The sequence below is a fragment of the Patagioenas fasciata genome, chromosome 3, assembly GCF_037038585.1.
Source record: "Patagioenas fasciata isolate bPatFas1 chromosome 3, bPatFas1.hap1, whole genome shotgun sequence".
In the NCBI taxonomy this organism is placed as follows: Eukaryota; Metazoa; Chordata; class Aves; order Columbiformes; family Columbidae; genus Patagioenas; species Patagioenas fasciata.
The window spans coordinates 39,264,547-39,279,465 of record NC_092522.1 but is presented as its reverse complement, the minus strand read 5'-3'; the positions used below and the strand labels follow the sequence as shown (position 1 = coordinate 39,279,465).

The following is a 14,919-nucleotide window of genomic DNA, read 5'->3' as shown; positions in this document are numbered from 1 at the left end:
CCATCTCCACCCCTGCAGCCAGAGCATGGGGCAGAACAAGTCCTGAGCCACAGTCTGGCTTTGTATTTTTGAGGGAAGTGATGGAGATACTCATCCAGAACAAGTAGCTGAGCAACCTGATCTAATTGGAACTGCTGAGAGCAGGAGGTTGGTGTCCAGAGGTCCCTTCCAAACTAAGTTATTTTATGATTCTCTGATACACTTTTTCTCGGCTTATATTTGTTTTATTTGATAAAGGTACATCATCCATGTATTTAAAAAAATAATCTTTCTGATGAAGCCCCAGTCCCCTCTCCCAGTTCTCCCTCCTGGCTGAGTGCTCACTCCTCTCTCTGTCTGCTCCCTTCACACCATCTTGAACTCAGCTCCGCAACCCTACAGGCCAGTAGCAGGGGTTGGGTTGCAGGGTTTTTACCCCACTGCTTAGCCCTCTGTGCCCAGAAGGAGGCATAGAAAACCCTGGCCCTGGCAGAGACACACTGATTGCTGCACACTGGGCCAGCACAGGCAGGAGCAGACCTAGTACAAAGGTGAGGTGACTTGGCCATCTACTGCCTCGTAGCTGTGTTTTAGAAATGCTGGAGCAGGCAGTACCAGGTCTGCTTCCTATGGTCATCCCAGGCTCGGTAGCCTTTCCTCACATCCACTGTGCGGAGCTCAGCCTTTGTTTTATCAAGAAACACTAGAATGGTTGATTTGAGGTTAGTCCCAGCTGTCTGCCTCGAAGTGACTGGGAGAGGAAAGGAGCATCTGGATCTTGTATTGCTCCTGAACCAGCTGCAGCACATCTCCAGTCTTGTCCATCTCCAGTTTCACATATGAGAACAACCAGCTAAAGCCCTGAGGACCCCAGAGGGGAGCAGGCTGTGCTCCTCCCCATCAGCAAACAACGAAGCAGAAGTGCACACTGGAGAGGGGAAAGAGCTTTGTCATTTGTGACCAGGCCAGAAAGGATGGCTCGGTAAGCTGGGGGAGAAGACCCCTGGATCATCAGGAGGAAAGTACAGAATGTGTTTGTAATGCCAAGTTTGACAGTAAGAGGAGGGGGCATCAACCAGGGCAGAAGAAGGGCATGAGGAGACCCCAAATGATCTCCAGAGTCTCTTCAAACTGGCTCACAGAATCACAAGGCCAGGGAGTGAAGGTATCTCCTTGCTCCTTAAGGACATGGCATCTGAAACTGCAGCCTCTAGAAACAGCCAGGAGCCACTCCATCCAGTACCAGGGCACAGAGACCCCTGTGGCCACAACCGTTTTGAAGGCCCCAGAAGAAACATCCCAACACCAGTGGAAATGAGGACAAAGACCCTTCCAGTAGTCACAGAGAGGAGTTACACAGGGCCTGGCAGAATATGGGCTTGCACAAAGGCTCTGCCCTCCTCCAGCACCACCCGTCCCGTTTTGAGAGCTCACGTCAGCGCGTGTCAGGTAGTGCTGATTCTGCACGGTGTGGGCTGCCACAATGGCCGCTCCCCTGCATGGCTGGCCCAATGCAGCCCTGATTTTGGATGCCCATGGGTGCCGGCTGCACCGGCTAGGCAGGAGACAGCTCAGACCCAGGTGGGGCCACTGCACCAATGCTTGACACCCTGGACTTTCTTTGATGTTTTTGCTGCCCTGGGAGCCGTTCTCCGCCGCCCGGCTTGTGCCGGCGCCACTCCCCAGGGTGCAGTTCGAGCGGTTTGCCAGCACAACGACCTGCCAGGGCCCAGCTCCAAGTCCCCACAGCTCACAGCTCCGTTGTCTTCCTGGGCTCAATGAGAATGGTGTTGAGCATGCCCACCTGACATTCCTGATCTTGGAGTTTCCTTGCAGCCTGCGAAGGGCTTTGGCACCAGTTCGACCTCTGACGACCCCTGTGCCAGTTCCTCAGCATTAGCAGGACAGTGATGAGGACCAATGCTGCTGTCAGCACCCCAAACACCAGCACCATCACCAGCTGGGCTTCACTCAGTCCTGAGTCCCTTTGGGTCACCACCTCCTTCACAGAGATTTTCAATAACCCTCCCCCCGGCTCTTTCTCACTGTGGTTGGCCACACGCCGCCCCGTGACCACAGTCCTGACAGGCTCTGGCTGTGTCACCCCTGGCGTCTCGCTGGTGGTGCTTTTCACCACCCCACCGTTCTCATGGTTCGCAGGGTAGTAGTGGGGAGCCCAGGTGGGCGCAGGGACAGGGATCTCGCAGGTTTTGCCAGTAAAACGGTCGGGACACAAGCAGTCATAGTCATTGATGCGGTCGTAGCACTTTGCCCCATTTTTGCACGGCTGGCTGGCGCAGTCGTTGATGTTGATGGTGCAGAAACGTCCTTCAAAGCCCACCTGGCACTGGCAGGTGAAGCGGTTGATCCCATCGTGGCAGGTAGCACCGTTGGCACAGGGACGCATCAGACAGTCATCCACATCGTTCTCACAGAGAGCCCCCACAAAGCCAGCAAGGCACCGGCAGGTGAAGTTGCTGGCAAAGCCGTTGTCATCTTGACACTGCCCCCCATTCTTGCATGGAGACCTGAGTGGAGAGAGCAAGGACAGGTCATGGCCCTGGAGATCGAGCAGAAGATCCCCCATCCTAGGAAGGTAAATACACAGCTGCTCGCATGGCCAGTTGGTCCAGCACCAGCTCTCACCATGGGGCAGCTATCTCAAGGAGAAGACTGGGCAAGAGTTTCCATATCTCCTAATGAGAGGCTGTGGGACCTCCTCAAAGGCTGTGGCTCTGCACAGGTCCACCACCCACCAGGGAGGGTCTTCAGCCAAATCTAAAGAGGAAATGTGCCTTCCTGATTCTCCCCAAAGCCATGACAGGTGTCACCTCATCACATCTACAGCAGTAAGGGATGGAAATCTGTTCAAATTGCAACAAAGACCTTGTCCCAGTGGGACTGTGCAGTGCACACAGCTAAACCAAAGCCAAAGATGGTTTTGGCTTAAATCCATTAGCACATGGGAATCCACGGATAATGAGCCAAGCTGAGCCACCGCTTGGCAGCGTGTGACCCAAAGCTAATGCTGTCTGTAATCTCACTGGTCCCACTGCCATGTCTCACCCTGCCTTCTCACATGGCCCTGTCTTCATCCCACAGTCCTTCCCATGGAAGCCTTCTGGACACAGGCAGGAATATTCCCCATCTCGGTCGTAGATGCACTGAGCCCCGTTCTGGCATGGGGACTGGCGTTCGCAGATGTGTATGTCTGAGGGGAAAGAAAAAGGTGGGAATTAGCCAAAATGAGGGGCGATGTGGCCAATTCAGTTCCCACACAGCCCATCCAACCCAGTGGGGATGGAGAAATGGCAGGAGCTTCTGCTTCCCTGCCAATGGGCACTTGCAGCAATAGAAGTGCAGCACCTACTTGGTGCCTCCCAGCTACAGCCCACAAATGCACAGACTAGGGGGTGCAGAGAAAGCAAATTGTCCTGCAAATTTGCTCAGTGTGAAGATGTTGTGCGCACCGTCTGTTCAGCCAGTGCAGACCTTGTGGCACAGAGGAGCTGCATCGGAGGGCAGCCGGAGGAGGGGAGTCCACTGGCCACCTGCTGAGGGCAGGAAGACCCAGGGGAAGCTGGAGGTGCTGCTTGGAGCACCGGCACGGAGTGGAAAGGCAATGAATTAATCTGCTCCAACTCCTGAAGCTGGCCCGTATCATGGCAGCTCTTGCCATGCAGTCGGGGAGCGGGTGCCAGCAGCCTTATCTCTTCTGTAGGAAGGGGATCATCCCAGCTGCAGTAGCTGGGCAACATCTCATCTCCTGAGCGGCCCAGGAGGCATCACCCAGGTGGCTTCTGGCTGTGCCGGCTCAGTCAGCCATGCAGGGTGTACTGAGCTTCTGTCTTCAACACCAGAGGCTGGCGTGTCCTGCGCATGACTCACCTTTGTCACAGAACTTCCCAGCCCAGCCAGGGTGACAGATGCACTGCCAAGGCTGGTGGCAAGTCCCATGGAGACACCCCGGCATTCGCACACAGTCCTCGCAGTACTCGCCCTCCCAGCCTGGATCACACCTGCAGGAGGACAGGGCATGGCAGCATGATAAAACCCAAGCAGGGGCAGCAAAAAAGCTCAAAGCTTGCCATGCAGTCTTGCCACAGGTACAGTGGTGCTGGGAAACCCTCCCAAAGCCCCCCATGAACCTACTGGCTCCCTTCTCCAGAGGTCAGTGCTGGTATCTCCTCTTCCCAAGGAAGCAAGTGGACAGAGCGGGAGCAGACTCATCCTCTGCAGCCAGGGAGGGTCAGGGGCAGAATCGGAGCTCAGAAGCTTTGCTTTTACTGCCCACATCCCACTGCTCATCTCAACGAACCACTCTGTATATACCACTGCTATAGCTCAGCAATTGCTGCACCTTCCCCATTGCACAGCCACTCTGATGGGCAGAGAAAAGCCCCATCCCTAACTCTGAACTCCCTGAGGGAAAGGGACAAGAGGCCCCCAAGACCCACATGTTTCATTGCACCCCTTTGCATTATAACGTGTGTCTTTTTTTGTCTGAAGTGAACCATAATCCAGCTGCAAAACCTTGCTTGCTGTGGCTGGCATATGGAGCAGGCTTATCAGCCAGCTCACAAGGGCAGTGTGGTGGGAAAATCCGCAGTGGACACCATGCCTCCTGGCCGCAGAAGAGCAGGGCAGTGTTGATGGCCAAGTAAAGCCAAACCGTGTTGGTCTAGAGGCTTCCCTCAGACCTGCCAGCTCCAAGGGGGAAAGCAAGTGACAGCAAGGTGAGAACAGCCAAGTCTCCCTGAGTTGGAGATTATTTCAATGGGGTACTGCCAAGCGGCTGAACATCTGAAATCTGGAGCCGCAACTCACATATGCCTTCACCAGAGAAACCTGCAGCTGGGCTGTCTGCCCCATAGGGAGGTGTAGCAACTCTGGCCAGGACTTTGCAGCACTCAGCTCCCCCAACCAGCCACAGCCACTGAAAGGGCTCAGGGAGGAGCAAGCTCCTTGCAGCTGCAACCAAGGACCCAGCAAAAACAGAGCTGAATGCTCCTGATGCAGCAGTCAATGTGGTTATGGTCACCACTGTCATGTCTGCTCCATTAGGCAAGAACGAATGGCCCAGGCGTGGTGTGATGCTGGGGGCTGTGCTATGAAAGGGGACTGAGCATGTCCCAGTGGGGGACAGGGCAGTGGTGGGCAGTTTGTCCCCTTACAACACAGGTGTCCAGGCCAGCCCGTAGCAGCCTGCTCCTCCCAGGGCCGCCCTGTGGGACAGTGACTCTGGGCAGCCCTGTGGTGGGACAAGAGGCAGCGTCCAGGGCTGTGGCATCCCAGGGCAGCCACAGGGCTGCTTCTTGGGCTGAAGTACAAGGTCAGGCTCTGAGCCTTGCCCCTGCAGGAACTGGGCACCAGCTGGAGATGGGACACGTGGGAACACGTGTGCACTCCTGCTGTGGGACAGAGGTGGCCCCAACTTGCTGGCAAACCCTTTATGAAAACACATGGAGATCCCCATGCAGCCCAGGCTTCTCAGAGAGGACCCTAGATGCCCTCAGACATCTACATGCACATCAGCAGTTCTTTTCCACACCCCCAGGGAGAACATCCCCACCTTAAACAGCAAGGAGGCCAAGCATGCTGGCTGTCCCCCAGGCCCGCACTGCTGCCTGATGACTTTCTCCATCATATCTGAGCCTGAAGGCTCCCTTCCATCAGTCAGGCATGGCAGGGCTGTCCCATGCTCCCTTCTAGACAAAAAGGGCTCAGCAGAATGACATTGGTCAGTGCACAGTGGGGCGGACCCTGGAAGCACTGGAGCAAAGGCTGGAGGGGATCTGCAAGGGGCTGAGTGATCAAAATCTCCCACTGGGTAAAAAGGGAGCAGAGTCAACTCCCGGTGCTTCAGCTTGGGGCAGGGATGCAGGCACTGAGGATGCAGCATCAAGGGAGGGAGAGCAGCTATGGCCAGGGGCAGCAGGAGCCGGGAGCCACAGACAAGTACCTGCACTTCCCATCCTGGTCACAGCCGCCATGGGCGAGATTACAGCGCTCGCTGCAGTCATCACCTACAAGGCAGGAGACAGGCGGAGTTAGGTTAAGCAGAGACCGTAAATGACTCCAGATCTGCACACAGTCCTGCTGGCTCACGGCTTTATTTTTTCCTTCCTAAGCACTCAGCCTGCCATGCCCCAGAACTGTAAGGTGGGGGACCTTCCTTTCAATGGCTGGTTGCCACACAAGATGAAGATTTTGCAGTCACCCAAGCAATGATAACACTGCCCTTTTTGAGAAATGGGACCCCACTTTAAAACTACCTGGTCTCTGATCATCCCTCCCACCCCTTCTCCTGCAGCCTCCTTTAGACTTTGGGCCCTTCTGGGCAAAAGCTGGGGTTGCCTGTGCATTAAGGCAACCTGTGCAATAGGGCCTGACTCACCTGGGACCCTAATCCCATGACTGTGTGACAAGCACAGTGGGAAAGCTCAAGACCAGCTACTGCAAGTGGCAGAAAGGGACTGAGGATGGACCCTCTTTATCTCCCAAGATGCCCTCAGGCCCAGGGACAGCTATTGGCATGGAGAGTTCTGGTGGGGGTCCTGCCCTCCACCAGGACCCAGCTGCCAGCACTCCCCCTCCATCACGGGGAGGCAGGAATGGGCATCACAAAGGGCCAAGTATCCAGTTCTGTTTATTTATTTAAAGGCTGCAGAAGCTGTAACTGAGCCACGGCCTCATCGTGCCACTTCTCATACCTCTCTCAGTACTGGCTTGCTTTCTCCAGCCAGGTACCCCCATTCATCTCCATCTTCCCCTCTCCCCCATCACCGGCTTGCATCTTAGCCCCACAGGGAGCTGGCTTGCTCCAGCTGCATGGGCAGAAGAGCCAGGGCAAATGTCAGGAGACAAGGGGTTTCTCTAGCAGTCCAGCATGATCCCAGGCCAGGCTCAAGAGATCAACGCTCTTTCCTGAGATCCTCCATCCTGGATCAGGGTAGGTTAAAGCCTTTGTGCCCAGAGGTGTGCTCAGGCTTTACCCAAATCGTGCAATGCACTGCCTAGGGAGCAAGCAGGGGGAGAAATCCCTCATCTACATGCACATGTTTTTGCTGCAGTGAGGCAGCTTGGGATAAGGGCCTCCCAAAACAAGCCATGACAGAGCTAGAGCAGGATCCTGGGACTGCTCAGCCCAAGCCTGGATATTGTCATTTTTCCTATTTGTAACCGTCTCTCCTGGCAGATGGCTTTGGGAATTAATTGCTTATCCAGAGCAGGGGGAGAGCAAACTAATCTTTGGGAAGAGATTTTGTCTCACAAGATCCAGGATTAGCTATTCAGTTTTGGGATCTTTTTTCCCCCTCACTATGTCCCTTTGAACGGGCTCATCAGCTCAGTGACTCATTCGCCCTAACTGCAAGAGATAGAGCAGCAGGGCCCCTAACTTTCAGTCTGCTCAGGCACCACCACCCCCATGGGCACCAAAGCAGGGGTTTCTGCAGCTGCCAGATGATTGAGCAGCATTTTCTGGTCTTCCAGATAAGTCCAGCTCTATTTTGCATGGAGAACTGAGGAGACTTCAGCAGTGCCAAGGACAGGTTTGGAAAGATGGATTAAGACAGAAGGACCCATGTCTACAAAGACTCACCTTGGGCAAGCTGGTGATGGGCCAAGAGGATCCAAACCAAGGACATGAGCTGGAGACACAAGCTCCTGAGCATGGTCAGTGTGGCCCCACCGAGATGAACACCTACAGATTGAAAAAGAGCAAGCTCAGAAAAATCCCCTGGCTCACACAGCAGCTTCATTTCACGCATCCCTTCCTCTCTGCTACCTGGCAGTTTTGAGTTTAAACATTCAGTTTTGTACGGACTTGTCACCTCACTCTTCTCTGTCCTTCCAGGCTCCGTCCTCTAAGGCAACGTTGGAGCACTAAGAATCAAAAAGCCCTTTAAAATGCACCTACAGGAGAACAGAGCACACTCAATCCTGAGTGTGTAATAGCTCAGGCTGTTACTCTGCATCTCAGAGCCCCTGACCCTGCTAGCTGCTGTCAAGAGAGCAGAAGCCTCTAGAAACACCAATCCAGCTGTGGGGACCTTCATTTTTTCTCCCTAGGTCTGAGAAGATTAATCTTTCAGATCCCTGCAGTGTCTGTTCAAAGAAATAGATGGGCTGAGTCTTTTTACAGCACCTGGGCTGCTTTTCAAGCCCTTCAGGAGGGCAAGGAGTCCAGTAGATCTAGCAGATGAGCAGGTGGTAAATGGCAGCAGCTTTCACTCTAAGGGAGTGAAGTGATAGGCACTAAACCTCAGCTGTAGCCCCAGCTAGGAAAGGCAAACATGTACCTCTCGCTAGGTACGGTCCTTTTCCTCGGCTGTCCTGCAGAGAGCCCTGTCAGCCCAGGGTTCCTGCACCCATCTATTTTCCGACCGCCTCCTGCCCTCTTGAAGTAACATCAAATGCTTTCTAAAAACACTTAATTCCCTCCCAGCCTTCTGGGGTTATTAAGGGCAGGAAATTCGAGGGTGATATCATAAATATATTACTATAATGAGATGGGAGGGGTTAAACAGTTCTGCTACAAGAGTGATGAAGGTATGGGGCAGACTCCATTAATCTGCGTGGGTGTAATGGACAGGGTCCATTCCATGCTCAGCTTGACTCTTTAGCTTGGGAAGGTAGCATTGAGTCAATAGTTGCATGAAAGACTACTCAGATGGAGAGAGAAGTCCTACCACCCACATGTAGTCATGCATTGCAGGAAGAGGTTTTGGGGTCCCTGCTAAGGACTTCACCTGCATGGACCAGACAAAATATCCCACAAAAAGAAATGATGTATCTCAAAGCATCTCTCCAGCAAACAAACCATGATCTTCAAAAGGATGCAGCATTTTCAGAGGGGCTACCGGGTGTTACTGTCACCGCTCCAGCCAAACCTCAGTGTGAACCGCTGCAAACTCCCTCCACATGGCCCCCTTGTCACCATGCTCACAGGACCCTCCTTCGCCTCCTGTCCCAAAATGCTGGGCAGTGGCAAAGAGCTGCTGCATTTCAGGGGAGAGTGAAGCAATTCCTATGAAACTTATGAAATAATTTAGGGCTGAGAGGTCAGTGTTCTGTTCTTTCAGGGCTGTGAGAAGCTCAGCCTCTGACCACATGTCATTGCAAAGGTTGTTTCCCTCACAGCTCCTCACAGCCCCCTCACTTGAGGTGCAGGCTCTCAGACCTCCTGGTGTAGCCGTTTCAGGGGTGCTGCTCCCAGCGCTCACCCAGGGGTCACCTTGGACCCTGGAAATGTGCAGGACGCATCCTGGGGGGCAGCTGGTGTCCAAGGGAGGTGTGACCAGCACCAGGGCAGGCCTGGCTCTGGGTCACAGAGACACAGGGGAGGGAGCTCAGTCTGTCCTACTCCTTCTCTACGGCTTGGCCGGGCTGGGGGCTACCAACCTACCCCGGCTGCGGGACGTTAGGGACCTCCGTAGGAGCTATTAACCTGCCCTCGGAGGTATGAGGCACCTTCGTACAGCTGGGGGCTACCAGGGACAACCTCAGAAGGGGAGCTATCGGGCACTGCTCTCTAGACTTGGGGCTAGCAGGGACCCCATCAGACTGGGGGTCTAGGGGCAGGGGTGGGGACACAGAGGATGTCGCGCCGCTGCGGCTCGCCCCTCCTGCCCGCACCCTTCCCGCGGCGCCGAGACCACCCCAAAACCCAGAGAGACACGGCCGAGGGGGTGCCCGCCTTTCCCCCACCTCCCGACCGGCAGGAGAGGACGCTCCACGGAGCCCCGCACCGCCACGGCCCCGCCGGTCCCCCTGCGGCCAGGGCGGCTGCGGCGGCGGAGGGGGGCCCCGGAGGGGGCTGCGGGTCCCCGCTGCGCTCTGTTCCCATTCTCCAGTCCCCCTGCTCACCTCGGCGACGCGGCGGGTCGTGAGGCTATCGCGAGGCGCGGCGGCGGGGGGCGGCCATGCCCGGCGCGGCGGCGGCGGGGCTGGGAGGCGCGGGGCTGCGGAGGGAGCTGCCGCCGCCGCGTGTGCCGCGCCGCTCCGCCCGCCGCCGCCGCCGTGCAGCCCCGGCCGCCTGCCAGCGGCTGCGTGTGCCTGCACATCCCCGCTCCCTCCCCGGGACATCCCGCCTCCCGCCGCCCCAAACCGCAGGCAGCCCCCGGCCCGGCCCGCCCTGCCCGCTCACCCCTGCCCTGCTCCCGCCGCCGGGGGGCGGGGGGGGGCGCGGCACAGCCCCACGCGGGCCCGCCCGCTCCGCGGGGGCTGCATTTGCGAGGGGTCACCGGTCCAGTCCCCCACGATCGGTTCGTAGAGTCGGAGGGGAGCCCCGTACTGGGGGTGCCCCCTCGGGGCGCGGCCCTGCTGGGGAGACTCCCATCCAGGGCTCGGGGGGCTGCAGCACTCGACCCCCTCGCGGTTGCACACACACGCGTGGGTAGGGGCAAGGCTCGGCCCCCGCCCGCTGCTGGGGGCCTCCCGTGAGGCACCTACACCTCACAGCCCAGTCCTCTCTCAGAAATAGATGCGGGATGATCCAAGCCCTCACTTGGCTCAGATCACCCAAAATAAGCAAAAACGCCTCCTGCAGCCCCTCCCTGACAGCTTAAGGGGCCACTTAACACACCTCTTCTGGCAAACTGTAGGGTTAAGAAGCCCCATCCTAAAGCAGAGGTGCAACGTGGGGCAGTAATCCCACAAGAAATAAGCCATCCAGTGAAGCTGTGGTCCCCAGCATCTCTCTCGCTGCTGCTCATAGCCGTGGACATCAGCACCTTGGTGAACAGCAAGATGACCCTGGGAGAGGTGCTAGGCTGTCATGTCATCAGGAGCAACATCTGCCCACTCCTCATCCTGCACAGACTTTCTGCTACTTAACAAGACCGTATCTGTCACCTTCAAAGGTCCCAGCAATCCTTAATGGGATTACAAATTCAGTTCAGCCAGCTGTCTTCTATCCCTGTTCCCCACAAGTTTTGCTAGGAATGAAGAAGAACTACATGCTCCTGGCACTTATATGGGATGCTTCCACATTCTATCTCCTCATCTCACCAGACAAAGCTCACCCCATTCCTATTCTCACCTTCTCCAGTCCCCCTGGCCCACTGTGATTCCTGACAGCCCCATCAGCACCATGCACCCTGCAGCAGCTGTGGGTGGCACTGCAGGCCCCGGTGTCCCAGGACAGCTCAACAACTAGCATCCCCATCAAAGCCCAGCTCTCTGCTGGCTCTGGCTGTGGACCCCTGCTTGCTCCGTCCTCGGCAGGTCTGGACAACACAACCCTACTGAGCAATAAGATGGGAGCCTCCCACCATGCCCACTGTTGCAGGAGCTGCCTTCTTCCTGCCTCTTTCCTGCTCTCCTGTTGGCCAGGAGCACCGTTCCTTTCCTTGCCTGCCTCCCTCTACCTCCATCACCCTACACAACTGCTCCAGGGTCCCTGAGGGCCAGAGAGGTCCAAACCTCCTGCTGCTCAGGCTGCTTTGTCAGCTTCTTGGATACTTATGGGACAGGTATGCACCAGCTCTGTTCTGAGATGCTTCCTGCGGTCCCATCTATTTGTCCCCCCATTCCTTCATGTCAAGTTCAGCCTGCTTCTGAGGTCTTAGTTCATATCATATCCAGGGCTTGCAGCAAAAGGGAGAGAAGGAGGCTGAGGGTAAAGCTCCTGGTGCTTGTATAAAAAGCAGACAGCCCCTCCTTCAGCCACTGCTGCTCCAGGACCTGGGAGAATCCACCTTTCTCCTCTGACCCGCACAAACACCCTGTCTTGCACTCTTTGCCCTGCCAGACATGATTGAAGGCCGATATTTTACTGGTGACACCTCCAACATTGAGCGTAGGCTGCACAGCCTCACCCTCACCTCCACCTTGCAATCCTACTGCTTACACCAACTGTCTCAGATACAACATTAACTCCTGCAACACCCTCACCTGCTCTCGCATTCTTCTGTGGGATCTGCCCTGGTCCTGACCATACTGTTCTGCAACGCCATTGTACAACAGTGCCTGGGTGCTCTTAACCCTCACTTGGTTAAACATGCTTAAGAAAACCCCCTGGATGCTGTGTGTGCATTTTAATGAGCAGGTAAAAGAATGCTTGCAGAGTGGTCCCTGCACATGTTGATATCTGTAAGTATCTGTATCCACAACATGAGCGCTGTGGCAGAGGGACACAGGATTAGGTTGCAGTCAGTGGAGCAGGACACACGGTTCTCTGAGTGCCGCTTTTCTCAGAAGTGAGACCCATGGCGTGGAGTGAGGGCTGTCAGGGCAGAGGAGGTAAAGTTGGTTGCTGGAGATTTGAACACTGAGGCAGTGGAATGTGGAATGGAAACCAGGCTGGGATTTCACAGGGGGTGAAATGGGCATATTTGAGGAAATGAGGTTTGGAGTTTGAGGTTTGGTTTTGCATGTGAGTATCACAGACAGAAGCAGGCAGGGATGGAATGGAGTAAAAAAGGTGGGTACAGAGGAGGGAGAATGGACCAGAAGGGAACCCCAAGCACTGCAGACCTTGGGTGTGCTCCTTCCTCAGCACTAAAGGGCTCCTGTCCTGTCCCTGGGCACATTCCTGACTCCCAGGCTTGCCCTGGCAGTCCCTGAGGTGCCCAGGGTGATTCAAGCAGAGGAGATGTACTTGCAGACCCAAGAAATAGGCATTGGGGAGGAGATTCCTGGACTTGGCTTAGACCCTGCTCTACTGGGCTCTGATCCCTGCCATACCATCCCTAGAGGCGTCTCGGATGGAACAGCTGCTGGGTCAGAATTAGGAAGGATATTTTCCTAGCCATAAGAGTCCCTCCACTGCTTTTCTGTCTACTGAAGGAAATCCCACAAAGCAGGGACCTGGAGTGAGAACAAGAATGACCTGTCACCACAGTCTCCCCCTCAATGTGTGGCAGCCGCAGGCTCCCTCCCCTGCCCTCCTCCCAATGCACCATCACCGCTCCCAGCCAGAGGGAGGAATTACCTGTCAAAACCAGCTGGAGCTGCTTCCCTTTCTTCCGATGTCTGGAACCTGCACCTTGGAGGCAGCCGGACATCAGGGGCAAGGAGCAGATGCTGGGCTGAGGTAACAGGTGATGTTGCCTCTTCTCCTCCACAGAGGAGCCTTCCCCAGAGCAAGGAGAGAGAGAAACTCTTCCCTGTGCAGAAGCCTGGAGAAACTCACCCCTTCCTGCCCACTCTAATCCCTTGAGGGAGGCAGAGGAGCCGCACAAACCAGCTGGAGAAAGACCTCAAACACCTCTGAGCTGCCAACTCAAATGATCACCCTCTCCCACAGCTCTCACTTCAGGTCATCCTCTCTGCCTTACGCATGCCACCAGCCCAGGGGCTCTGTGTTAAAACAAATGTTCTCCCCCATACCAACCCCCCTTGCTTTTCCCATTCCACCCCAGCCCACAACAAACATCAGCAGCTCGCTGGCCCTGCAGCCATGTAACCCAACCCCGGCCATTGTTTCCCCTTCCCCAAGGTCTATATTTGACTCTGCGGCAGCACCGTGGCTGTGCGTATGTGTGTGTGTGTGTGCTCACTACACACGCACGCTCCGATATTTGTTCAAAGCTTCATTCCCCAGATGCCCGGGATTGCTTAGAAATAGCTTCCATGGGCAGTAGGTGTTTGTGCCTGCAGTGGGGAAGTGGAGGGGGTGGGCGAAAGAGAAGTAAGGGAGAGGGTGAAGGTCGAAGGTGGAAAACCTCTTGGCTCTTCCCTCCCAGTTTGCACCCTCTTGATGATCTGCCACTCTGTGGAGCGTGGCTGGGTTGAGAGACAACAATTCATACACTCAACAGCGGGACTGGTAGCAGATCTGGGGACTGATGGAGAAAAGGCCAAGATGTGGTCTGGATGAATCCATCCTGTGTCGCCCTGCCGTACGTTTCACTCTCTGATGGCAAAAGTACAGTTTAGCCTCTAAAAGTCCTTCAAACCTTCCTAGGTCTGGTGGTTAAGGCCACCAGAGATGGCACTGGGGAGGGAAGTACCTAATTCCCTTAGCCTGGTGGCTCTGCAAGGGGTGCCTCAGTGGGAGCTGCTCTGGGCTTCACCCTCCTCTGTTGCAGTAATGCATTAAGGGTAGCTACCCTGGGCTATCCCAGGATGTGTTTTGTGTTTTCCCAAAGCCTCCAGGAATGCTGCCCAAGCCCAGTGTCACATTCCCCATGACCCTGGCGTCCCTGGGAACACTGTCTAGGCTTGGTACGAGCCTCCTTTATTTGCATCCTTTGCAGTCTGCCAAGACACAGAGCAAAATCAGAAATAAGTGCAGTCAAAAAGAATGACAGGAAGGATCATATTTATCCTGAACACTGATGATCCAGGGGACTCATTGCCACTGGGTAACAAGAAAAGGCATTCATTTAAAAAATGACAAGACATTTATGTAGATAGGAACAAACTCCAAAGAGCTGTAAACCCTCTTGCTCCAGGGCACTGAAGATGAGCCATGGAGTAAGGAACAGCTTTCCACAAGGGCAGATTCTTCAGTAATTTTCTGCAAAGCAATGTTTGTACCTTCGGTTGAGCCACGCAGACCTGGCTCTGGGAGAGGAGGATGCTGGGCACAAGGAGGCATCATCCACATATACCCACTGGACAGAGGGGTGGCCTGACATATTTCTCATCACCAAGACCAAGAGGGGATGGACTGTATGGATGCTCCAATGGTGCCTGTGAGATGTCCTGGAGAGGTGATTCCCATGTGTTGAGAGCCAAGTGTTTGCTTCCATCCATGCCCCTGACTGCCAGCTCCTCCACTCCAAGCCAGCTGTGGGGAGTCCCTCACCATCTGGGCTGCTGCTATCTGCGCTGGGCTCCAGGCAGCTATTCTGTTGGATTACCTAAAATCTGTCTGCTGGGCTGCTCCACTAAAACAGATCCTTCGGGTGCAGGAGAGTGCATGTGTCGTTGTAGTGGATTTGAGTTCAGTACCTGGCAGCTTCCAAACCTGCTGCAAGGAGCTGGAAA

At 55.4% G+C, this 14,919-nt stretch overlaps 1 protein-coding gene across 2 annotated transcripts; it reads right to left on the bottom strand.

Annotated features, from left to right (window-relative positions):
- Positions 1-202: 202 nt before the first annotated feature.
- Positions 203-13,038, bottom strand: DLK2 (delta like non-canonical Notch ligand 2). Of its 2 annotated transcripts, none has more exons than XM_071806148.1 (6): positions 12,917-13,038; positions 7,583-7,684; positions 5,942-6,005; positions 3,868-3,998; positions 3,046-3,190; positions 203-2,507 (listed from the first exon to the last, which is right to left on the bottom strand). In XM_071806148.1, exons 1-6 carry the CDS (start codon positions 12,987-12,989, stop codon positions 1,730-1,732), a joined length of 1,293 nt encoding a protein of 430 aa, XP_071662249.1. In that variant the 5' UTR covers positions 12,990-13,038; the 3' UTR covers positions 203-1,729. The 2 variants fall into 2 exon arrangements, with proteins under 2 accessions (XP_071662249.1, XP_065690617.1); XM_065834545.2 differs by lacking the exon at positions 12,917-13,038 and adding an exon at positions 9,850-9,990.
- Positions 13,039-14,919: the final 1,881 nt, after the last annotated feature.